This window comes from Carassius carassius, chromosome 11 (genome assembly GCF_963082965.1).
Source record: "Carassius carassius chromosome 11, fCarCar2.1, whole genome shotgun sequence".
Lineage (NCBI taxonomy): Eukaryota > Metazoa > Chordata > Actinopteri > Cypriniformes > Cyprinidae > Carassius > Carassius carassius.
In genome coordinates, this window is record NC_081765.1 from 30939825 (window position 1) to 30965759 (window position 25935).

General features: G+C 38.5%; 1 protein-coding gene across 1 annotated transcript; it reads left to right on the plus strand.

Annotated features, from left to right (window-relative positions):
• The first annotated feature begins 2636 nt into the window (after window positions 1–2636).
• LOC132152527 (C-X-C chemokine receptor type 1-like) lies at window positions 2637–9997 on the plus strand. Its single transcript, XM_059561287.1, has 2 exons — window positions 2637–2719; window positions 8456–9997. Exon 2 carries the CDS (start codon window positions 8478–8480, stop codon window positions 9504–9506), a length of 1029 nt encoding a protein of 342 aa, XP_059417270.1. The 5' UTR covers window positions 2637–2719; window positions 8456–8477; the 3' UTR covers window positions 9507–9997.
• Window positions 9998–25935: the final 15938 nt, after the last annotated feature.

A 25935-nucleotide genomic window follows, 5' to 3' on the forward strand; every position in this document is an offset into this window, starting at 1 on the left:
TACTCATACTTTTTTTTTTTTTTTTACACGGCCCATAAAATTTGTACATCGGCGGCCCATTCGTTTTGTTTTGTTTTGCTTAATTGGCGGCGCTGGGTTTGCTGGTGTAATGCATTGGTCAAAGTCAGTGTTAGTTTTTTTTTCTGACAGACCAGCCCATGAAACACGTAGATCAGCGGCCCATTGGCTCTTTTCTTGATTGACACTGGGCTGGCCCAATCACAACTTTAAACGAGTGAGCGAGCGGCAGCAGTGTCAGTGTGTATCTGTAAAAAAAGATGGAGAAGAAACGCAAGGAATGTGCAGATAAATAGCGTGAAAAAATAGAACCAGGCCCTTAAAGCAGACACTGTAAACTGTGTCAAAATATATGTTTTCTGACCTTCATCAGCTCCTGTGGCAGATGATGATAGTGAGGACGGAGGATCAGGAGAGAGATGAGAAAGTGTAGAGCCTGCGGTAAGCATAACTACTTTCAAAACACTTAGGCCATGTCATGAGTGTAGATTATTTCCACATCTGCATAGTTGATGATTACCGCAATTCACTAGAAATTTAATAAGAGGCATTTGTAAACCATGTTTTTCGCCAAAATAAAAGCTTGATGCAGTTTGCGTCAAAATAAAAGATCATGTGCTTATCTCTTTCAAGTATAGAAATTGGTACAACTAATTAAGAAAGTTTCCTTTATTTTTTTGTGCATTTGTTTTACAAAATATGGCTATTACTGTCATTGGATTAATATTATAAGTTTATTATGTATAGGTGTAATGTAAATAGACACTGTAACTAAAAGAGGTTTGAATTTTTCTTTGTTTAATTTGCACACTGAATATGGGTTGGAGCTTTTAATTTTGAACTCTCAAAGTGCACCAGATTAATGAATTTAACATTAAAATGCACAAAATTTTCTCACGGGGGGGAAGCATGCCCCCGAACCCCCCTAGAAAGACCGAGGACACACCACCATAGTTTTAACAAAAATCCTGTAAGAAACACTGGTATTGCTATGCCAGAGCCGCTTATAGCTTGTTTTAGGATTCACCTCTGTGGAGTATAGTTCAACTGTATTAATAAATATAACATTTTGACTTATTTCATCTGTTAACTCTCACTCGTTCCTATACTCACTCATTACATGGCATTAGTGGTTTTAATGAATAGGAGTTGGTATGCATATAATTAAGGGCGTGCAAAGATGGGTGGTGTTTATGATCATACTGTATAGTGGGCCGGTCTGGGCAAAAATGCCCGGGCCGATTTTTTGTCCCAGTCCAGCCCTGGCTTTATTAAAGTCTCCAAGAATGATTAAAACAGAGTCCGGGTGATGTTGTTCTGTGTCTGTAATCTGATCTGCTAGTTTTTGTAATTTCAAAAGCCTATTTTATTTCATCATTAAATTCTATTTTCACACTCATCTTGAGTGAGGGGGCAGGATAGTCTGGTGGTGAGGGGGTCCCCAGTAGCGCCAGCCCTGAATAAATTTAAAGTTGGTTTTGGATGACTTTCTGGTGAAACCAAAGTACTGATAATATCTCTGCTCTACATTATTTTTGCTTATTCACACAGGAAGGAAAGAGACAGGGTCGCCTAGTGATAATCAGCAGGCCTGTAGCTAGCCTTGACGTTACGGATGTGCAGATTTTCAAAAATAAAATTTGTTCTCTAATGACTAATTTGCTGTTAAACTTTTCATATGAATGTTTTCCTGACATGTATAATTCAGTTTAGACCTTTGCAAGAATGTTTAGCATCCGTGGTATGAAATTTGTCGCTGCAAGATGCTGGCGGAGTGAACAAGTCTTCTTCACTCTCAAAAATAAAGGGACAAAAGCTATCACTGGGGTGGTTCCTTTTCAAAAGGTGCATGTTTGTACCTGAAGGGTCCATTTTGGTACCTTAAAGGTACATATTAGTACTTAAAGTTTACATATTAGAACCTAATAGGAACAAAAGTCTACCTTTTGAAAAGGTACCACCCCAGTGACAGCATTTGTACCTTTATTTCTGAGGGTGTTGAGAGTCGTGAGTGAGGACGTGGCTCAGCCAGATCCAGCTATTTTAAGTGTTTTTGGACTTGTTTATTCCACATAATTTGACACTTTAGAAAGTTAATAAAGTAGGACATTGCAGTTTAGGCTCAGCGATATCTTTATATTAGCTTATTTTATTTTTATTTATTTCTTTCTTATTGTTCCTGTGGCTCAGTGGTAGAGCATCCTGCTAGTAGCGCAAAATGTTGTGGGTTCAATTCCCAGAGAACACCACACATCCTGATAAAAAACGAATAATAATAATGTATAGCCTGAATGCACTGTAAGTTGCTTTTGATAAAAGCGTCTCCCAGATGCATAAATGTAAACGGTATTGTTTGTTTTGTTTGCAATGTCTGGCAACACTGCATCCCTGGCACTAAAACTGACAGTAATTAAAAAAACTGACTATTGGTGACAAGATACAACATTCGGAAACGCAAAAAAAAATATGATATTATCTATCAGAGACATTATCAATGCTGTCCAAAACAGTAGCATTTAACACTGGTACACATAACCCCCCCCCCCCCCCCCCCCCCACCGATGATAATCAGTTGTTATGAAACCACTTACAGAAAATTAACAGTCAGTCAGTATTGAGTAAGTTTCACTGAATGGTCTTCTAAAACCTAGACTGTCAGACCTGAGCGCTGTTAATCAGTAAAATCACAGAAAATAAAACGGTAAGAGAATAACATTTTTATCAATATATAGAAAGTTTGTTCATCTTTTAATTAATTTAAAGATTAATGGATTAGCCAATATGACTTTAAGTGAATTATCGCACTGAACTATTTAAGCATTCTTTTAGATTTATGCATTTACTCTTGTACCAGTCAAAAGTTTAGACAAAGCAACTCATTCTTTTTTTTTGTTATTTTGCACTTTAAGAATAAATGTCAAGTCATATTTATATAGCACTTTTATGTCTGCAAATTGTTTCAAAGCAGGTTCACAGTAATAAACAAGAAAATAACTGATGATTGTTGATTAAGTTCAGTTAAATATTGCAAATTTAAAATTAACTGTGAAAAACTGTTTCAACTAAAAGTGTTCATTGCCTTAAAATGTTAAGTTTAGTCAACTCAAATATCCAAGTTGTCACTAGCACAATTTAGCATTTCAAATTTTACTAAACTTAAAACTTTCAGGCAGCAGCAGGGCTTGAAAATAAAAAAAAATTAAAAAAAATAAAATAAAAATTTCAATCGGTTCACACCGAGCAGAATCTTTATTTTAACGTTTCTGTTCCTGCGTTCCTCTGTATTACTGTTCCGAAACCGGTTTGGTAGGAAAAACCTGTTAATAATGTTATTATTTAAAAACAAATTGCTTTACCTATAATAGGCTAATAATAATAACAATAGCCTAATAATAATAATAATGTACAGCGTTGTCTTTACTCAAAAAGAAAAAAGGAAAAAAAGCAGGACGAGATGGTCAGATGTAGGCTACTAAGCAAAAGATAAAAATCTATCAACACTTTAAAGTCATTAAAGTATTTCTAAGATATTTAAAAATGTTTGCTGCATTGTTAAAAAATGCTACTTGTATAAGATTGCATTTTGAGAGTGAAAAAAAAACAAAGTTACTAAGTGGCGTAGAGGCTCACATCGCATTGTATTGGCCCAATTACATTCAGAAATAATGTACGCTAAAGCAAAATGTTAACAAACATTATAAACACAGTTAATAGTTTCTCTCCACAACAAATCCTTTAAAAAGATAAGGCTATGCATTCATGCTATAAAAACGTCAATCCTAAAACAAATTAATCTAATGTGAAACGGATGCCTAGTTCTCTCATTTGTCATGAAATTTTGATGATTTTTTTCTTGAAACGTTTGAATTTGGTTTACCAATCAAAATCATTTATTCTGTATTTGACTTTTGGGGTTAGAAAAAACGTATAAGACAAACAGCAGAAAAAAACATGGTAAAATCCCCAGCTATCAGGTAATTTTACTAAATTTGATGATGGAGTAGAAGTTGCAGAACAGCAAGTGAACGTATATTCGCTTAAAGGTGTTGTATGTAAGTTTTTGACTCTACTAAAGCATAAAAATACCATAATATGTTTGCAGATATTTAAGAAACATGCTTGGTTAACATAATTTATTATCTGAAAAACAATGCTACAGTCAGCTATTCTCCTTTGGAAATGTGCGTTCCGAGCCGGAATGTCTGTCGTTGTTTTGTGAAACCTGCACACTGTCAGTTTACCGAATTGTATTTCAGCACCCCAGGTTGCCAGTTGGTGGAAAACACAGCAAAAACCATCTTCAATATTTTGAATTTGGACTGCAATACCTATTTCAACCACTCTGTGTCAATCCCACATACTAGAGCTGTAACAGTACCCGAGCCCGACAGGTTTCGGCCCGAGCACGACATGTACATTTTGATTGACAGCTTTTTAATAGCCCAAACCCGTTTACAGCCCGACATTATTCAAATGTGCGCACACACACAGCTCTTTTACCTTTTGTCAAGAATGAGTCATTTATACATGTTTTAACATAATTTATTCATAACTAACGTAGACTAGGCCACTTGAAAGTTGGAATAAAGAAATAAAATTTCTCTGTAAAGAAAAAAAGTCCTCTGTAACATCGTAACATCTCAGCACTAAAAACTAGTCTTTTTTAACAAATTAAATTGAGATAAATTTTAAATTAAGATGGGTATTTGGCAATAACGAAATTAAGATAAAGGCTCCGCCGGATTTGCTTCGCCACTATCAGCTGACATTTAATAAAAGAATAATGCCAACTCTGTCCACATTATGCATTTAAGACTCAATGGATATTTAGTTATCATTTGAAAAACCTTTACTCACAGAGATTAGGCTAAGCCTACATGGTTTTGTGGTGGAAAATGATTGAATCCACTGTAGATGTCTTCAGCGCGTTCCTGCGCTCACTGATGGCGAGTCATTATTCACTCATTATTCTCATTATAAAGATGGTCAAAACTTTTCCACACCTCAGACTTTGCTTTAGTTGCTGGTGCAACCAAAACGTAATCGCAACCAAAACGTAATCGAGTTAAGCCTCCGTTACACCTACTCAGCATCCATTTTCGCATCTTTCTCGCGCTAATCAAAACACATCACATGACCGCTTGTTTACCTCGCAAACCGGAGCGCAAGCCCGAGCCCGGTCTGAGCCCTCGTAAGATGATATAAATTAAGCCGAACCCGAAAGACAAAGACCTTCAGCTCTACCACATACAGCACATTTAAGGGTTGGGAAATAACCTGGTAAAAAATGTCAATGGTTTTGCGCGTCATTAAGTAAGCTTATCAGTTAAACATGTTTTAACCATTATGGGTTTTAAAACAAATGGCCTCAAATCTGGCCCACGAGATCCACTTTCCTGCCAAGTTTAAATCTAACACCAATCAAACACAACTGAGCATGCTAATCAGTGTCTTCAGGATCATTAGAAAATCACAGGTAGTTGAGTTTGATCCGGGTTGGAGCCAAACTCTGCAGTGTATTGGCCCTCCAGGGTAAGATTTGAGGAACCCTGTTTTAAACTATTCATGGACATTAAGCAGCGGGGCTGAATTTGTGTTGGTAATTACACGCTCAAATCGATTTCTGCCTGATACGCGCGACGCGCACCTGCTCGTACATCACCTGACTAAACTTGAATTATTTTTCACGCCTTGTGCTTAAACGTTAAAATACACATAAGCCCCTTTCACACTGCACGTCGGACCCGGCAAATTGCACGAACATTGCCGGGTCGCCTTCTGTGTGAAAGCAAACACGTCCCGGGATTGATTCCGGCATTGAACCCGGGTCGGGGACCTAGTAACATTGCCGGGTTCAGTCCCGGGACGAGCGCTGTGTGAACAAAAGCCAGATCTAATGGTGTGTAGTAGTGATGACGCACGTTATCGCGCGACTCTTTTACCAGCTGTTTTGAAGGAAGATCAACGTTCGAGTCAAAAAATATGTGCAAACTGTAATGAAGCAGAGATCAGTTAGTTCCTCACTTTCCGCGCTGATGCCGAGATCGTTCGCTTGCTTCAGTGAAAGTTTAACGTGCCTAACGTTTTCGACTCGTACATTACACGTCACGCCCTGATGTCACGTGTCGTTACGGGACCTTTACGGGTTGTGTGTGAAAGCACGCACATATCCCGGGTAATCACTGGCAGTGTGAAAGTGCAAAATCTAGCGACCCGGGAACTATTGCCGGAACACTTTACCCGTGTATTTGCCGGAATCGCAGTGTGAAAGGGGCTATAGTTGTGTCAAAATGCCTGTCTTTGCAAGTATCCTCGTCAACACATTCATTTGTATCCTACATCAATGTTAAAGGGATAGTTCACCAAAAAATGAAAATGTGATGCTTACCCCCAGGGCATCCAAGATGTAGATGACTGAAACGGATATTAAGTTGTTCTAAACCTATATGAATTTCTTTGTTCTCCTCGACATAACAGAAGATATTTTGAAGAATGTTCATAACCAGACAGTTTCTGGTCCCCATTGACTCTGATAGTGTTTTATTATTATTTTTTGGTTATCAGTATTGTTCCAAATATATTATTTTGCGATTAACAGCAGAGGGAAACTCATACAGGTTTAGAACAACAACAGAATTGTCATTTTTGGGTGTTCCCTTTTCTATTCCTATTCCTTTAAAGCAGTCAAATAGCCGATGTTGCCATTTGTGTCAATAATGTAAATCAAACATCAGAAAGAAAATAGCTCACTGTCCTTGACTGAATCGCTTTTGTATTAAAAGTAAGTATTAATGTATATCGAATTCATACAGTGAGTAATAAACAGCCTAGTTGTACATTTACCTTATACAATATAATATTTATTATTCAAGTTTTTCAAGTAGGATGATTTGGTATGTATCTTTGTTTTATTATAATTTGTTACTGTTTACTTGTGTTCAGTAAGCTTAGTTTTACTTGAGGTAGTATTTTTATTTAATAAAAAAAAAATTGTGATATTAAAATTGGTAACAAGACATTTCAGTGGCATAAAAATCCTATTTATCCAAACCAAAAGTTTGGAAACATTACTATTTTTAATGTTTTTGAAAGAAGTTTCTTCTGCTCATCAAGCCTGCATTTATTTGATCAAAAATACAGAAAAAAATGTAATATTGTGATATATTATTACTATTTAAAATAATTGTTTTTAAATGTATTATACTTTAAATTATCATTTATTTCTGTGATGCAAAGCTGAATTTTTATGATCATTATCACATGATCCTTTAGAAATCATTCTAATATGATGATTCATTATCAAAGTTGGAAACAGTTCTGCTGCTTAATATTTTTTCAGAACATGTGATACTTTTTTAGGATACTTTGATGAATAAAAAAAAATAAAAAATCTATGTTTTTAAAATATAAATATTTTGTAATAACAATATACACTGGTCAGTAATTTGGGGTCAGTCATTTTTTTTCTTTCTTCTTTTTAAATAAAATCAATACTTTTATTCAGCAAGGATGTGTTAAATTGATAAAAAGTGATAGTAAAGAAAATGTATTATTAGAATATATATTATTAGAATTTTTTTTTTTTGAATAAATGCAGTTCTTTTTAACCTTTTATTCATCAAATATATTAGACAGCAGAACTGTTTCCAACACTCATAATAAATCAGAATATTAGAATGATTTCTAAATGATCATGTGATAGACTGGATGTTACATGTGACACTGAAGGCTGGAGTAACGATGCTGAAAATTCAGCTTTGCATCACAGGAATAAATTATTTTTTTTAAAGTATATTCAAATATAAAACTATTATTTTAAGTTGTAATAATATTTCACAATATTTCTGTTTTTTCTGTATTTTTGATCAAATAAATGCTTCTTTCAAAAACATTAAAAATAGTAATGTTTCCAAACTTTTGGTCTGTACTGTATATACTGTATATATGTATATATAAATATAATAATTTCACTTGTTTGGATGTGTTACATTTGCCTAGGCCATACTACTGGAATTCGTGATTGATTGAAAGCTAATTTCTAATATTAAATTGAACGATAATATAACGTTATTAACCAGTTAATGGCCATTTCATATTTTCAATTCTGTTCGGAACTACAAAATTTTATTTAGTTTCTGATTCTGTTCCTTCCTGTCAAAATATGATTTTTATACCGGTTTTCGTTTTCGTTCCTTGAAACAGTTCAGAGCCCTGGGCAGCACAAACACTTTTTAAGTTATGAAACAAGCTTAATTATCTACTATTATCTACCATCTAATTATCTAATACATTCAAACAAAAAAAAAATGAATACATTTAATTAATTACATTGATTAACATATACTCCACAGAATGTCCAAAATTTTGACAGGTTGTGAATCATTTGAGTGAATTACATTGAAATATGCTGGTTCTAATAAATTATTTTTCCCCACAGTTGGAAGTCAAACGTCCTAAACATGGAAACTACTACTCCAGATTTCATATACCCTGATTTGGTGACTCCCTGCCCACAAACCATGCAGTATCTGAACAGCATGGTTTTGGTCTTAGTTTATGCCATAGTCTTCTGTCTGAGCTTGCCAGGCAACATGGTGGTGATATTCGTGGTGAGTTGCATGGAGAACCGCAGGACGTCAACTGACGTTTACCTGATGCATTTGGCCATCGCCGACTTGCTCTTTTCTTTGACACTCCCATTCTGGGCTACTTACTTTCACGTCGGCCACTGGATGTTTGGCACAGTTATGTGCAAACTGATTTCAGGCTTGCAGGAAGCTACATTTTACTGCTGCGTCTTTCTTCTGGCATGTATTAGTATTGATCGCTACCTGGCCATCGTGAAAGCTACCCAATTTCTCGCCCAAAAACAGCATCTGGTGGGAAAAGTGTGTGCAGTGGTGTGGCTGTGTGCCTTTATGTTGTCCTTGCCCATTATGATAAATCGTGAGGCCTTTGTATCCAGTTCTACGGAGCAATATATATGCCATGACAATTTGACCGCTGAAAACATGGACAACTGGAGACTGAGTTGGCGGATTCTCCACCACACTTTGGGATTCTTCCTGCCATTGGCCGTCATGATTTTCTGCTATGGTTTCACCATCTGCACACTTTGCCGCTTGCGCAACAGCCAAAAGCAGAAGGCCATGCGGGTCATCCTATTTGTCGTGTTGGCTTTTATTGTCTGCTGGCTACCCAATAATATTCTAGAGTTAACAGACAACCTGATGCGAGGCGGCCATGTGAAGGAAACGTGTAAACTGAGAGACCGTATAGACGTTGCCTTGTACATCACGCAGGCATTGGCCTTCACCCACTGTGCGATAAACCCTATCTTGTATGCCTTCATTGGAAAGAAATTCCGCAACCAGCTTTTGAAGTCTCTCTTTAAGAAAGGCCTGTTGGGGAGAGACACAATGTCGAAATATCGCGTAGGATCTGCTTATAGCTCTGCAAGCACTAGGCAGATGTCAGTGACTCTGTAGTCAGCTGTGTTCCTCTGTAAAATTTAAATTATATGTATTCTTCCTCTTCATGCTTCTGTTAAAAACATAGTTTAGCCAGAAATGTTATATCATCCCTGTCATGAAAATACAGAGCTTTAAGGTTGGGTCAGTAAAGACAGAAATGTCATTTTTAAGAGGTAAAATAAAAGTGTGCTTGCGTATCTTTGACTTTCTTTGGCTTTTTTAGTGATAATGATCTTTGAAAGGTTTTTCTTTGGTTTGAGGCAATATGCCGAGCTTGTGCTTTTTGAATGCTGTGTACATATCAGTATGATCTGTGAAAAACACTCTCCAGAGGTTTCTGTTTTTGTTGGAAAAATGTAACAGGCGAATGTAGATATTTTCTGTTTTGTATATTTTTCATCTGTATTTTACTTGTAATTTAAAAAATGTTTAAAGTCTCTTATGCTCACCTGCATTTATTTGATCAAAAATTCCATAAAACAGTAATATTGTGAAATTTTATTACAATAAAAAACTTTCTATTTGAATGTTTAAAAATGTAATTTATTCCTGTGAATTTTCAGCATCATTACTCCAGTCTTCAGTGTCACATGATCCTTCAGAAATCATTCTTATATGCTGATTTGCTGCTGATGAAACATTACCAAAAAAATTAATAAAAATAAACAATAAAAAATGTGAAAGGTTTTATTAGTTGCTTGTTTAAGCACATGCTATTTTTGTTCTTACTCTGAATTAGTGTAAAAAAAATATGTTTTGGCTTCACATGTCTAAATAAAGCTGCTTTCGAGAAAAAAAAAATGCTTCTCGATCTTGTACCTTGAACACTAACATCTCCAGTTACTCTCGACAACAAAACAGGTTGCAACCTGTTTTCCTCCTTCAAAGGGCACAACCCTAAAAAACATAACATCTATGACAGATATGCAAATATCTGATATCCCCGGGCGCCGCAGCATAAATGGCTGCCCACTGCTCCGGGTGTGTGTTCACGGTGTGTGTGTGTTCACTGCTGTGTGTGTGCACTTTAGATGGGTTAAATGCAGAGCACGCAATTATAATAAAAATGTATACCTTTTTGAAATGTATACCTTTTTTGACTAGATATAATTGCACCTGTCCATGTGACATGTCATTTATCAATCTGATTTGCATAGATAAAGTCTTGAGAAATAGAAACAGGAAAGGGTGTTTTTGAAACATGATACAGTTCACTTCTGTCTTTTTTCATGAACAAACTCTTCTCTAATTCTTAATGCTGTGGCCATCTCAGGTTTATTCTCATTATCAGTGTTAACTTCCATTTAAAATATTACCAGGTACCTATTTCTGTGAGTGTGAATTAAACAACACTGGTGGAAGCACTGTTTATTGCAATATTAATACATAAAGACTGAAATAAGGGTTAGAGCACCTATTCTTAACCATAGGGCTGCGGCCCATGCTTGGGCCATGAGTGCCACCTGGAGGGCCGCAAAAAACTTGACGTTTTTCACCTGTGGGCCGCGAGGGCCGCGGGACCAAACAAGTTACAGACAGAAGACATCAGAACACTGTTATCCATGAGACAGTTACAATATACCATCCCACCACTAGTGGCAGTAATGCCTCAGTTGTTTTACAAGCGCTAATAAGCAGAAGAAGACACTCAGTCAACCGTAGCCTGTAGCAAAAGTTACGCCTGTTTCATAGTGATGGGAAGTTCGATTGTTTCAGATTGCCCCTTCATTCAAGCCCTCGGTTTACCCGCGCTCATAACATTAGCACAAAATCAGTTCAGAATCAAATACCAAAAGAATCAGAATCACAGCGCTGTGAGTCAGTCGGCTTCACACTGAATCACGCATGCGCAGTATCATCAGCTCCTCTCAAAACGGACACGTCCGAAAGAAACGGTTTTGGTTCAGTGTACTGATGATCCGAAAACCGATGCAACCGGTTCTTGACTCGAGAACGAGAATCACTCTAACCAGCACGTGCTGCAGTTCAGTATAATCAGCTGCTCTACTCGTGTTCATGTTCTGTTAACTACAAAATCAATTTGTGAATGTGTCATCATTAACTATAAATACAGTACACATATTTCATAAATCATCCCTTATTCCTATTAAACATAGAGTCTTTAGAGTTCTTAATTATTGTCCAACTTCCCTGAAACCCCCTCTGGCCTATACATAATCTACAATATACAGATTAGAAACATTCATCTTAAAAAATAATAATAATAATAATAATAATAAAAATGTATATAGATCTTTTATCACCCTTTCCGAAATACTTTACACGCATGCGCAGTAGCATCTGCTCATCGGTTCTCAAATCGGACGCGTCCGAAAGAAACGGTTTTCGGTTCAGTGTACTGGTGATCCGAAAACCGATGCAACCGGTTCTTAACTCGAGAACGAGAATCAGCTCATCGGTTCTCAAATCGGACGCGTCCGACAGAAACGATTCTCCGTTCAGTGTACTGGTGATCCGAACACCGATGCAACCGGCTCTTGACTCGAGAACGAGAACTGCTCCAGCAGTGGTCGTGTTCGTTCGTCATCTGGCTCGGCTCGGTGTTCATCTTCAGTTCGGTCTACACAGCAGTTCAGTCAGTGTACTGTTTGAGTAAATGAATTACGCCGGGATATTGGTTTATTCTGACTCAGAGGGAGTGTCAGTCACGTTAAAAAAGTTAACATCTTAAGTTATTTGTGGATTAATTCTAATTGGAGACGTGAACCGTTTCAAACGATTCAGTTCGATTTGGTGAACTGGTTCAACCGGTTCACTAAGAAGAACCGGTTAAATTGAACGATTCATTCACGAATCGGACATCACTACTGTTTCACCCCTGATTTCTAGTGCACACGTCTGCGGCGCGTTACGGCTCCGACGCGGCTACCGGAGCTGATCACTCTAGTCTATGCTTGTGTTTTCACCAGACGCTCTGCGGCACTTTTCAAAAGCATCCCAGAAGTAGCTCTCCACACTGCTTCGCTAAAGATAGGCGCCTAGTCTATTTCAAGTCTGCTTTATTGTCAATTTTTCCACATGTACAGTACATACATACAGAGAATCGAAATTGCGTTACTCTCAGACCCCCGTTGCACACAGATAACATTAACATTAAAGCCTAAAAATCTAGATCAAAATATAAAATGTAGATACAACTATACAATAAGGGAATGTTAAAAAAAGACATATAATAAAATTAAAAATAAAGTTAAAGCAGCGCAAGGTAAAAGGCAGATAGAGTGCAAACCAATGAAGTGAACAACAGTGCAGATAAAAGATTATTTAGTGCAAAAACAAAAGCTTATTAAGTCTGATTAAAGTGGCAAAGGGCTCAAGAGAAGTTATTTTATTTAACTGACTGATGAGGTAGTGGAATGATGTCAGTTCCATGGAGAATGAGGTAGTGAGCAGACCAATGCTGCACAAAGTGACTGGTGCATGTCAACGTATATTAGTGGGGGGGGGGGGATCTGGGGGGGCCGGGGGTTCATAGTTCAGTGGTGCCTGGGGCAGAAGAGGGGAGGTGGGGCAAGTTCGGGAGTGAGTTCAGCTTCCTGACAGCCTGGTGGATGAAGCTGTCCTTCAGTCTGCTGGTCCTGGCCTGGAGACTCCGCAGTCTCCTCCCTGATGGCAGCAGGCTGAAGAAGCTGTGTGATGGGTGGGTGGGATCCCCTGCGATGCAGAGGGCTTTGTGGGTGAGACGGGTTCCATAAATGTCCTGGAGGGAGGGGAGAGAGACACCAATGATCTTCTCAGCTGCTCTCACTATGCGTTTGTGACGAAAACGAACTACAAAGCCCAAAATGCAATGTATCTAGTGGGAGGAGTCAGATAGATGTTTAAAATGTGCAAAATAGGAAGAAACAAAATGGGAGATGACTGTCTTAAGTAAGCTTCATTTGCTGCACTATGGAGAAGTGCCTGGCTTCTACAATTCCTGCAAGCTGCTCCTTATCTCGTGGTGTCGGGGCCATATGAAAGCTGAATTAGTAGACCGTAGGTGCTGTGAAGTGAAGCCGCTGACCATGAAACTACAAGCTTGAAGTCTACGGTGTTACAGAAGTTTCGCTGGCTGCACAGTGGACGAGTGTTCAGATGTTTGGTATGACATTCGTTTATGAGCTGTGTTTGAACTACGTGGGATTGGAACGCTGTAACTTTGAGTGAGTTTGTGGTGTTTTGGCTGGACTGCAAATCCCCTGATTGTGCATTGGACTCCAGGTAGGCCTTGCAAACTCATTAACTCCAGTAAGCTAATTAATCATCCATGACTCTCGAAAAGAATGGGTCTACTGGACATCTAACTCTCTCACACACACACACACACACACATCAGTCATTTCCCATTTAAACTCTTCATTTAAAGAACACAATCAATCAAAAGAGTCATCAGAACTGTTAAAAGAACCTTATGTATATGAATGAATCTGATATGAGTGATGGGTTATGTTTGGTTCAGTTATGGACTTGGTGCACCAAAGTAATGTTATTGTTTGAATATTTATTGATGCTGTCTTGATTCATTGACCCGGGTATTATTTTCCCTCATTTGAAAGACAAACGACCCCTTGATGCTGTCCTATATGGTGTATTGATTCATGAGATGGTTTATTTTTGGTTGTTTATGGGTTGTTTACTTTAACATGCTTTGAAGCAAGAGATATTGAAAAAAGAAATAAGCCCATTTTGAGTTGCATTAAAAAGAATAAGAGAGAAACTGTTTTGCAATTTGTAAATGTGTGGTTAATTTACTGTTCTGTGAAGTGTGATTTTGAGTTAACTGCCATAGCCAGAATCACTACGTCACAGAAAATGGCGCCCAAACAGGGACTTTAAGTTAAAAATTGAACTTGTAAAATTAATCTTGAAGCAATTTATACATTATACATTTACATTTACATTTTCTATGATGATTCTCAATTACAATTTCTATGATGATTCTCATTGTGATTAAATGTTTTTTGTGGTTGCTTTAGAAACTGTTTTGAACTGAAAGTGTAAGGCCCAAAGGGTAAAGAATTGTTCTGAACTTTGTCACTTTGTGCTGGAAACCTTGATTTATTAATCGTACACTGTTTCATTGTTTTATTTTCATTTAATTGTTGAAGTATAAAGCCAATTAACTAAAGTGATGTGAACTTAACTTTAGCCTATATAATGAAGGGTGTGAATAATGTGAATTGTTGTTGAAACCAACTCTAATTTTGAACCTGTGGTGTTAAGTTTGTAATCAGTGACCAAAGAGAGGTAATCTCAGTTGTGAGTTATAAGAATAATTGTTTTGCACTTCACCTACTGACAACACATAGCCACAGGTACCCTATCTTCAGACTGTATAGAATGGCTGATGCTTTGCACCCATCATCAACCTTGGTGGACATTGATATTCCAGATGTTCCAGATGTTGCCACTCCAGTCTGGGCACCTGCCCTGCAAACTCGGGAGTCTAATTATCCCTATACTCCCAGTAAATCGACCGCATTACAATCAAGAACCCATGTGCAGTTTGCTCCTTCAAACCTTCCCCCTGGTACACCTGTGCAACCTCTTGTATGGAATGGAAGCAATGGAAACCAGAACCAGATCCAACTGTGTACTCCCTCTCCCACAGGGAATGGTTCTCAAGTGTCTTCAGGGGCCCAGTATGATTTGCCCAGAGCGGTTCCTACACCTGCAAGGGAGATTGGACATCTTACTTCCCAGGTCCAGGGTAACTGGGACAAATTGCTTGACCTCATGGAGAAACAAGAGAAAGCTGTAAGTGCACTTACTAGTGAACAGAAGCAGAGTTCTTTGCAACTTAAAAGCCAATTGGAAAGTCTTGCTGAAAAAGTGGACAACCACACTCAACAAATTTCAAAGATTTTGTCAAAAGATAAACAACAGACTGAAACGGAGACAGATCAAAACAATGAAGTTGTTAATTAAAGAGGAAATCCAAAAAGTTGAAAAATCATTGGTATCCAATATTCGTTTTATGGTAGAGCAACTTCAACGAGAGGTTCAAGAAGACATCAGAGCCGTCTAGAAAAACTTCCAAAAAAGCCACAATGAACTTGTTAAAGATTTCTCAGACATTAAAGCTGTCCAACAAAACTGTCAAAAAAGTTATGATGAATTTGTAAAAGATTTCTCACATTGGACCTTCCAACTTGACTGCCTCAGTGATAAAATGAGTGCGCTAACAATGAGTACCGAACACAAAACACCTCTGAACCCACAGAAGGAAACTGAAACTGAATCATCTCCTTCTATTGGTGTATCACTTCCCGTGAATGCTGTTGCTGTCAAGAGTGACCATCTCAAGTTAACCTTTCCTACCTTCGGAAGACCATCGGATGACTCTGATCCTCTGTTGTATTTAACTAAATGTAAGGATTTTCTTGCATTACATCCTTTATCTGATCCTGAAATTCTAGCTACCTTTAGAACAGTCCTACATGGCACTGCCCGGGATTGGTGGGAAGTTGCAAGAACTGCGATAACTACCTGGTGTGAGTTTGAGTCTTCATTCCTTACTGCTTTTCTCTCTGAAGACTATGAGGATGAACTGGCTGAACGTGTCAGAATCAGAACCCAAGGTGAGCGAGAATCTGTAAGAGACTTTGCCTTTACATATAGAGCACTTTGCAAAAGGTGGAAGCCTACCTTAACCGAGTTGGACTTGGTCAAGATGATTCTGAAAAACATAAAACCTTACCTGGCCAGCCAGTTGCGTGGTCGTGTGTCCACTGTGGAAGAATTGGTACGACTTGGACAACAACTTGAGAAGGATCATCTACAACAGTTGCAGTATGACTACCGTTTGAGCTCAAAGCACAGTAAAACTGGGTTTAAAGGTCCCAACATTAACAGACTTGCAGAGAAGACACAAGTTCAATGCTGGAGGTGTAAAGGCCATCATTCTCCTGGTAACTGTCCACAGTTTACTTTATCCTCACAGCCTTTTCCACCATCAGCCCAACATGCTGTTAACATGCAACCAACCTTTCCTTCGAAATCCACAGGTAAATCCACTAACAATTCGGTGACCACTGCAAATGCTTTACAGAAGAATGTAAATTCCAGACATGAACCAAAATTTGCTGTTGTACCCCAACAATTAATCGTGCCAGTCAGTATTGGTACCTGGACCGGTAAAGCCATTGTTGACACCGGGGCAAGCTATAGCCTAATTCATGAAAGCTTAGGTAAAGAACTAGATCCCTCAGAACAAAGTCTTAGTCCTTGGACTCTTGGACCATTATATTTGGCCAATGGGAAGACTGAAGTGCCTCTGGGATGGTTGAATGTTTCTCTTAAATTGCATGACCAAATTTTCCCCTTACCTGTTGCTGTGCTGACAACCCAAGCTCTTGCTTATTCTATTGTTTTGGGTCTAGACTTCATCTTCTTTAGTGGAATGCAGATAAATGTGTCTCGGGGGAAGTATTCCTTTAACTCCGATCCAGAAGTGGACTACTACTTCCAGCCTGGTCATGCCAGCGTGCCACCACCAATGAGATTCCAATGTCTGCAAGATGGAACCATTGCTCACCATTCCACTCCAAGTATGGCCCTCTTAAGTTCAGTTCCACCCTTAATGTTACCCTTTGCCTTAAAAGATGGTGACCGTGAGGATGATGCAACACTCATATACCAAGCAGTGGATGCAGCTCACTTACCACCTGATCAAAAGCAACAGTTAAATCACCTACTACAAACAAATCCTCAAGTGTGCACCCTTCGGTTGGGACGGACTGATGTACTTCAACATCAAATCTACACGCATCATCAAATACCCATAAAACAAAGGCCTTATCGAATGTCACCTTTCAAGCAAGCCATAGTGAATCAGCAGCTCCAGGAAATGCTGGAGACCGGCATTGTGGAACCTTCACAATCAGGTTGGTCTTCTCCGGTGGTCTTAGTGCCGAAAAAAAATGGACAACTTCGTTTCTGCGTTGACTATCGCAAGTTAAATGCTATAACTGACAGTGATGCATACCCAATGCCAAACCTCACTGAAATTTTGGAGTCACTTTCAGGATCTGCTATCTTTTCCACCCTAGACCTTAACAGTGGGTACTGGCAAGTTACTATGGATGCTTCCAGTAAAGCGAAGACTGCCTTTAACACCCCTGCGGGGCTATTTCACTTCAATGTAATGCCCTTTGGACTTAAAAATGCTCCAGCAACTTTTCAACGTCTTATGGAGACTGTCTTGGGAGACCTACGTGGAAGTATTTGCTTTGTATATATCGACGATATAATTGTCTATTCCCTATCTGTTGCTCAGCATTTCTTTGACCTCCAAGCTGTTTTCCAGAAATTACAAGAAGCTGGCTTAACCATCAATCTTCGTAAAAGTAAGTTCTGCTTGCCTGAAGTTACATTGCTTGGTCATGTAATAACTATCAAAGGCATTACAGCTGACCCAAGTAAAGTGGAAGCTATTCAAAACTATCCTGTTCCAAGAAATCTGAAGGAAGTCCAGCGGTTTCTTGGACTAGCCGGGTGGTACCACCGGTTTGTTGCAAACTTTTCAAGAATTGCTGAACCACTTAATTCCTTAAAGAAAAAGGGCCGAGTTTTTCAATGGACACCACAATGCCAACAGGCCTTTGAAGAATTGAAAACATGCCTAACGACTCCACCCATCCTCGGACATCCCAATTTCGAGCATCCCTTCATTGTATATACAGACGCCAGTGAGACAGGACTGGGTGCAGTGCTGACCCAAAAGAGAGGACAAGGTATAGAAGAGGTAATTGCTTATGCCAGTCGAGCTCTTAATCCCGCAGAGTCAAATTATTCCGCAACAGAAAAAGAATGCTTAGCTGTAATATGGGCATTAGAGAAATGGCAGCACTATCTTGAACACAGAATGTTCACTGTTGTGACAGATCACTCCGCGTTGCAGTGGGTGATGAGTTCACCTAGAACTACCAGCCGTCTCATTCGATGGGCACTGCAATTGCAAAAGTATGATTTTATTGTTGAATATCGGAAAGGGAAACTGAATGCTGCTCCTGATGCACTTTCACGGCTCACCCCCCATGCAAACTTTAATTTGTATTCAACTCAGAAAAATGTGAATACCCTTCCAATTACAGATGAACTAATTTGGGAGAAACAGCACAGTGACCCAGAGATTGTGCAGATATTTCAAACTCTGGCTGAGGACAAGGAAGTGCAGAAGAAAAAATATGAGGTAATTGAAGATAAGCTTTATCTAAAAACAGTGTCCGAAAATCAATCACACTATCGTATCTTTCTCCCCAAATATCTTGTGCCAGCTATACTGGAACACTATCACTGTGACCCCACGAGTGGACATGCAGGAATCTTTAAAACTTACAAGAGAATTCAAGAAGTTGCTTTCTGGCCTGGGATGTGGTCCGATATAAAACAGTTTGTCAAAAGATGTGTTAAATGCCAGACCCTAAAATCTGAACAACGGAAACCTGCTGGTAAAATGCAGAAGATTAATAGCACACGACCAAATCTGATCATGGGTGTAGACCTCATGGGACCGTTGCCCCGTAGCACTAACCAAAATGAATACCTTTTAGTCTTTATTGATTACTTCACTCGTTGGGTAGAACTGTTCCCCATTCGTACTGCTACTGCCAAAACTGTAGCAACTGTATTCCGAAAAGAGGTACTAACCAGATGGGGAGTTCCAGACTTTCTCGTATCTGACAGAGGTACACAGTTTGTGTCTGCAATATTTAAAGAAGTGTGTGAGAGTTGGAATGTAACGCCAAAATTAACTACAGCATACCACCCGCAGACAAACATGACCGAAAGAGTAAATCGAACTCTTAAAAGTATGATTGCAGCATTTGTAGAAGATAATCATAAACAATGGGACCAATACTTACCAGAAATCAGATTTGCGATTAATTCTGCAGTGCAAAAAACCACTGGCATGTCTCCTGCAGAACTCCACTTGGGAAGGAAACTACAGGGGCCCATGGACAAGCTTCTGAAAGGTGAAAGCTGTGATCTGTCACCCGATGCACCCCATTATGACACTGTGTATCACTTAAAACAATTGCAAGTTAGAGCAATCGAGAATAATAAGAAAGCACATCAAAGACAGCTTCGAAATTACAATAAGAATCGATGGAACATGTTATTCAAAGAAAGGGAAAGAGTATGGATGAGACACTTTCCACAGTCCAGTGCAAAGCACAATTTCACTGCTAAACTTGCACCAAAATGGAAAGGACCATACCGGGTAATCCAACAAATGGGACCAGTGAATTACCAAATAGCACTGGAATCTACAGGTGAAGATGTTCGTGTTGTCCATGTTTGCAATTTAAAGCCCTGTTTTCCAACTGCCTCTGAAGTAGAAGCACAAGACAGACAAAACCTTATTGATCTCTTTCAGGAATCCTCAAATGATGAAGAGTTCTTCGGATTTTAATGTTTCAACATCTCATAAGGAACTATGAGATGCCTTGTCCAACGGAGGGGGAGTGTGACGAAAACAAACTACAAAGCCCAAAATGCAATGCATCAAGTGGGAGGAGTCAGTCAGCTGGAGGAAATTGAGTGATCAAATCAATTTAAAACAGGTGATCGTGAGTGTTGAGTGGTGTGTCCGTTGAGTCTTTGTCTGCTGAATCGATGGTCAGAAGGTTGAGCTGCCTGGAGATAGATGTTTAAAATGTGCAAAATAGGAAGAAACAAAATGGGAGATGACTGTCTTAAGTAAGCTTCATTTGCTGCACTATGGAGAAGTGCCTGGCTTCTACAATTCCTGCAAGCTGCTCCTTATCTCGTGGTGTCGGGGCCATATGAAAGCTGAATTAGTAGACCGTAGGTGCTGTGAAGTGAAGCCGCTGACCATGAAACTACAAGCTTGAAGTCTACGGTGTTACAGAAGTTTCGCTGGCTGCACAGTGGACGAGTGTTCAGATGTTTGGTATGACATTCGTTTATGAGCTGTGTTTGAACTACGTGGGATTGGAACGCTGTAACTTTAAGTGAGTTTGTGGTGTTTTGGCTGGACTGCAAATCCCCTGATTGTGCATTGGACTCCAGGTAGGCCTTGCAAACTCATTATCTCCACTAAGCTAATTAATCATCCATGACTCTCGAAAAGAATGGGTCTACTGGACATCTAACTCTCACACACACACACACACACACGCACACACACACACACACACACACACACACACATCAGTCATTTCCCATTTAAACTCTTCATTTAAAGAACACAATCAATCAAAAGAGTCATCAGAACTGTTAAAAGAACCTTATGTATATGAATGAATCTGATATGAGTGATGGGTTATGTTTGGTTCAGTTATGGACTTGGTGCACCAAAGTAATGTTATTGTTTGAATATTTATTGATGCTGTCTTGATTCATTGACCCGGGTATTATTTTCCCTCATTTGAAAGACAAACGACCCCTTGATGCTGTCCTATATGGTGTATGGATTCATGAGATGGTTTATTTTTGGTTGTTTATGGGTTGTTTACTTTAACATGCTTTGAAGCAAGAGATATTGAAAAAAGAAATAAGCCCATTTTGAGTTGCATTAAAAAGAATAAGAGAGAAACTGTTTTGCAATTTGTAAATGTGTGGTTAATTTACTGTTCTGTGCCATAGCCAGAATCACTACGTCACACGTTGCAGAGTCTTTCGGCAGGACGCGTTGCAGGTGCCATACCACACAGTGATGCAGCTCAACAGGATGCTCTCGATGGTGCCTCTGTAGAAGGTGTACATGATGGGGGGCGGGGCTCTGGCTCTCCTCAGTTTGCGGAGGAAGTAAAGACGCTGATTTGATTTCTTGGCCAGTGCTGCTGTGTTTTCAGTCCAGGAGAGGTCCTCTGTGATGTGCACACCCAGGAACTTGGTGCTGCTCACTATCTCCACAGTCGCAACGTTGATGGTCAGAGGAACGTGCTGAGTGTGTGCTCTCCTGAAGTCTACAACAATCTCCTTCGTCTTCTCCATGTTCAGAGAGAGATTGTTGTCATTGCACCACCCGGCCAGGCGGCTCACCTCGCTCCTGTAGTTTGTCTCATCTTTGTTGCTAATGAGACCCTCCACAGTCGTGTCATCTGCAAACTTAATAAAAAGGTTGGAGTTGTGTGAAGGTGTGCAGTCATGGGTCAGCAGAGTGAAGAGGAGGGGGCTCAGCACACATCCTTGGGGGGCCCCAGTGTTCAATGTGATGGTGCTGGATGTGTTGCTGCCGACCCGTACTGCCTGAGGTCTTCCAGTCAGAAAGTCCAACAGCCAGTTGCACAGCGAAGTGTTGAGCCCCAGTTGGATCAGTTTGTAAATGAGCTGTTGAGGGATGATTGTGTTGAATGCTGAACTGAAGTCAATGAACAGCATTCTAACATATGAGTCCTTTTTGTCCAGATGTGTGAGTGCTGAGTGGAGGGTAGTGGAGATGGCATCATTGGTCGAGCGGTTGGACCGATATGCAAACTGGAAGGGGTCCAGGGAGGGGGGGGGGCAGACTTGATGTGGTGCATGACTAGCCGTTCAAAGCACTTCATGAGGATGGGGGTAAGTGCAACAGGACGGTAGTTGAACCGCACAGCAAATACAAAATCATATACATTTCAAAATAAACACCCTGTGCAGACTCCCAATCGTATTTTACATTATTATATTCATGCTAGGAGGCCAGAAATAGATGACAAGAGGTTCATCCTTTAAGTTGAAAAACCTCACATTATTATATGACACCACAGATCATTTTTACAAGGAAAATTAAAAAAAAAAAAAAAAAGGAAGTGGTGTGGAGTTTAATTGCAGGAGTTGCATGACTGGAATAAACATAATTAAACCGGACAAAACATTAACATTTAGCCAACCATGTTAGAACACACACAAATCAAGAAAAGCAATGTTGGACCATAGACTGTATTGTTTGACAGGCAAATCACGTGTTCTCGCGAATCGTACCGCCGTGCTTTTAATTCACCTGTACCGAGTCTATTTTTGCTGTGCTGCACATGCTGAATTAAAATTACTGTACAGCGCATTGTTCACAGTAAAAATGAACATGGATTGACACGGAAATGCAGTCATTTCACAATACATTTATAGAATTAAAGCCTACTGTGTTTATATGTTTATACTGTGTTAACATATGGCTTTTTGGCTAGGTTTAAAACAAGAAAAAGAGCACCTTTAGGAAAACAAGGAAACACTCTATATGCACTTTTATGGAGGCAGAAAAACAAAGCTCATTAAGACCTGTGGGATTGTTTGTAATAAAGATTTAAATGCACAAGGCACGAGAGCCGACTGTTTCTGTCAGTGGTGAGTTTTAATTTTAAATGTTTGTGATTGCCTAACAAGAAAATTAGGCTAATGTTGTATTTAAATGTGTTGCCGCTTGCTTGAGCAACTTATTATAAAAACCTAGAAGTCAAGTGCTTGAATAATACGTTGTTTATATTTGAGTTTATACTAATGTATATGAAAGATTGTTACTGTACTGTGATAAGAGTATCACATTCATGAAAAAGCTTTTTTTTATTATTTTATTATTATTATTATTTTTACATGATTTGAAATATAAAATAATGAACAAATGTTGTGTTTGTGGACTAAACAGCTACGGATTAGTAGCGGACTGCAAACGTGTCCTGTGTGAAAGCACAATGAGTCCGTGCTGCTTCTGCACCACATACCTAATGCACACGGACTGCAGACGGAGTATGTGGAAAAGGGGAGACCAAATCGTATCGCAGCCATGGCCACAGACATATAGCATCAGTTGCAAGAAAGAATAAAAAGCAGCCGATTTTAATTTTTTTTATTTAGCAGATTATAAAGCTATGTTTTTTCATTTGCACTTCATTTCAATTTTCATTTACAACTTATTTAGTTTGAAAAATATTATTTTGAATTTATTTATTTTAGCAAAACATTTTATTTATTTATATAATTTTTTTTACAATTTGTTTGTAAGTAAAATCTGTCAAATCTTACTGATTTTGTGTGTTAATATGCCTGACTTGAGCCTTTTAATTTTGTTCTTGATGCAGATTGATTTGTTCCCTGAATTGTTATGTGTTTGGCATCTTTTTTGTATGTGCAGGTTTATATACACAATAATAATGAACTGTTAAACTGCAAGTGGATTTCATTTAGTTATTCAATACAAATCAAACCAAGGGTGAGATCAATGAACCAATACATCGCTAATATTTGATTGGGCCCTGGGCCACTTTGTACTGTAAAATTTGGGCCCCGACATCAAAAAGGTTAAGAACCCCTGGGTTAGAGTTTAGGTAGTAATTTAAGAATTGGTAGAATTGTTTTGTTTGTTTGTTTCTCACCCAAGAGGTTCCAGGATGTGGTTTCTCACTCTTTGTTTTCCACTGTATTAAGTCAAAAATTCAGTACAAACCTTATTAAAACCACACTATGTAAATTTAGGCGCTCTAGCGCAGTGGTTTTCAACCTGTGGTCCGCGGTGGTATTGCAGGTGGGCCGCCAATTACTATTAAAATAAATAATATTGTTAATATATGTAAAAATTTCTAGGTCATAACATAACATCACTTCATATATATAATTAAATAACAAAAAAGAAATATTAAACTGTTACTATGCTTCCACTATTCGAGCTCGCTGATTGGCTTAAGAATAAACCACCAATTTATCTTAGATATTTTTGCTGCATATGCTACAGAACAACAAATTCGAACATGCATAAATGGCTGTTGTGTTTCCTCCTGACTGCTTGCTCCACTGCGGTCAAGCCAGCCACGCTTTGAAAATACACGGTCAAGCCAGCCGCACTTTTTTTTCTCTTGCGCGTGTAATCATGCACTTACGGTACGGGTGCTGAGAGCAGTCAAAATGCATGAAAAGAAGCTGAATTAATACAGAGATTAATACAGAGATAGTCAGGGTCACTCCGAATACATGACTCAAAATAATGAGCAAACCTATAAAGGAACGTTTTTTATGAATGTTGGAAAATGGGAATAAGTGCAAGTGCAACAATTGAGTTTAATGTTTTGGGTGAGTTTGCTTTTGGTTTTTTCAAAAACTATACAGTAAAATGCCTTGAAAATGAATACAGAGATAGTCAGGGTCACTCCGAATACATTTGACTTAAAAGAATGAGCAAACCTATAAAGGAACGTTTTTTATGAATGCTGGAAAATGGGAAAAGGTGCAAGTGCAACAATTGAGTTTGATGTTTTGGTTGTTTGCTTTTGATTTTTTCAAAAACTATACAGTAAAATGCCTTGACAATTAATACAGTGATAATCAGGGTCACGCAAAATACATATGACTTGAAAGTATGAGCAAACCTATAAAGGAACCCTTTCTATGAATGTTGGAAAATGGGAAAAAGTGCAAGTGCAACAACTGAGATTGATGTTTTAGGTGATTTTGCTTTTAGTTTTCTCACAAACTATACAGTAAAATGCCTTGGAAATTAATACAGAGATAGTCAGTGTCACGCTTAATACATATGACTTGGAAGCATGAGCAAACCTATAAAGGAACCCTTTTTATGAATGTTGGAATATGGGAAAAAGTGCAAGTGCAACAATTGAGATTGATGTTTTGGGTGAGTTTGCTTTTAGTTTTTTCAAAAACTATACAGTAAAATGCCTTAAAAATTAATACAGAGATAGTCAGGGTCACTCCGAATACATATGACTTAAAAGAATGAGCAAAACTATAACGGAATGTTTTTTATGAATGTTGGAAAATGGGGAAAAGTGCAAGTGCAACAATTGAGTTTAATGTTTCAGCTGAGTTTGCATTTAGTTTTTTCCAAAACTATACAGTAAAATGCCTTGACAATTAATACAGTGATAATCAGGGTCACGCAAAATACACATGACTTAAAAGAATGAGCAAATCTATAAAGGAAGTTTTTTATGAATTGTTACGACCACTAGGGGTCAGCCGTAACAGGAAAAGGAAGAGAGTCTCAGAACCAGAGAGATGTTGAATAAACAATAATTTATTTACAAGTTAGGGCTTAGCGTCAGGGGCAGACAAGGCCAAAAAATCCTCTTTGTTAACCCTCTACACTTCCTAAATCAAAATTAGAGAAACCAAAAGAAATAAAATACACTTTCAACTTACCTGACTCCCTAAACCCAAAACAATGTGAAAAGTGATATCAAAATAAAATGGCGTCTAACCCCCTACGTCCCTCAACTTAACAAAAACTAAGATTAACAAAATGTTTACAAGATATATATAGACGAGTTAACAGCAAACAATTTACAATCAGAATCCAAAATCGTAGTCAATCAGGCTTAGGTCAAGTTAACTGGGAATATCACAGAATTTAGGCAAAGAAAAAAACAATACAATATAATTATCACAGAACACAATTGCAATCTTATACACCAACAAACTATCTCTCTGGTAAGACACTCAAAAATTCAAACAAACAACAATAACAAGGCAAACAGCAAACTATGGAGTC

Excerpts from the sequence above, each read along its gene's own strand:
- LOC132152527 (XM_059561287.1), top strand. The coding sequence starts at position 8,478 with ATGGAAACTACTACTCCAGATTTCATATACCCTGATTTGGTGACTCCC.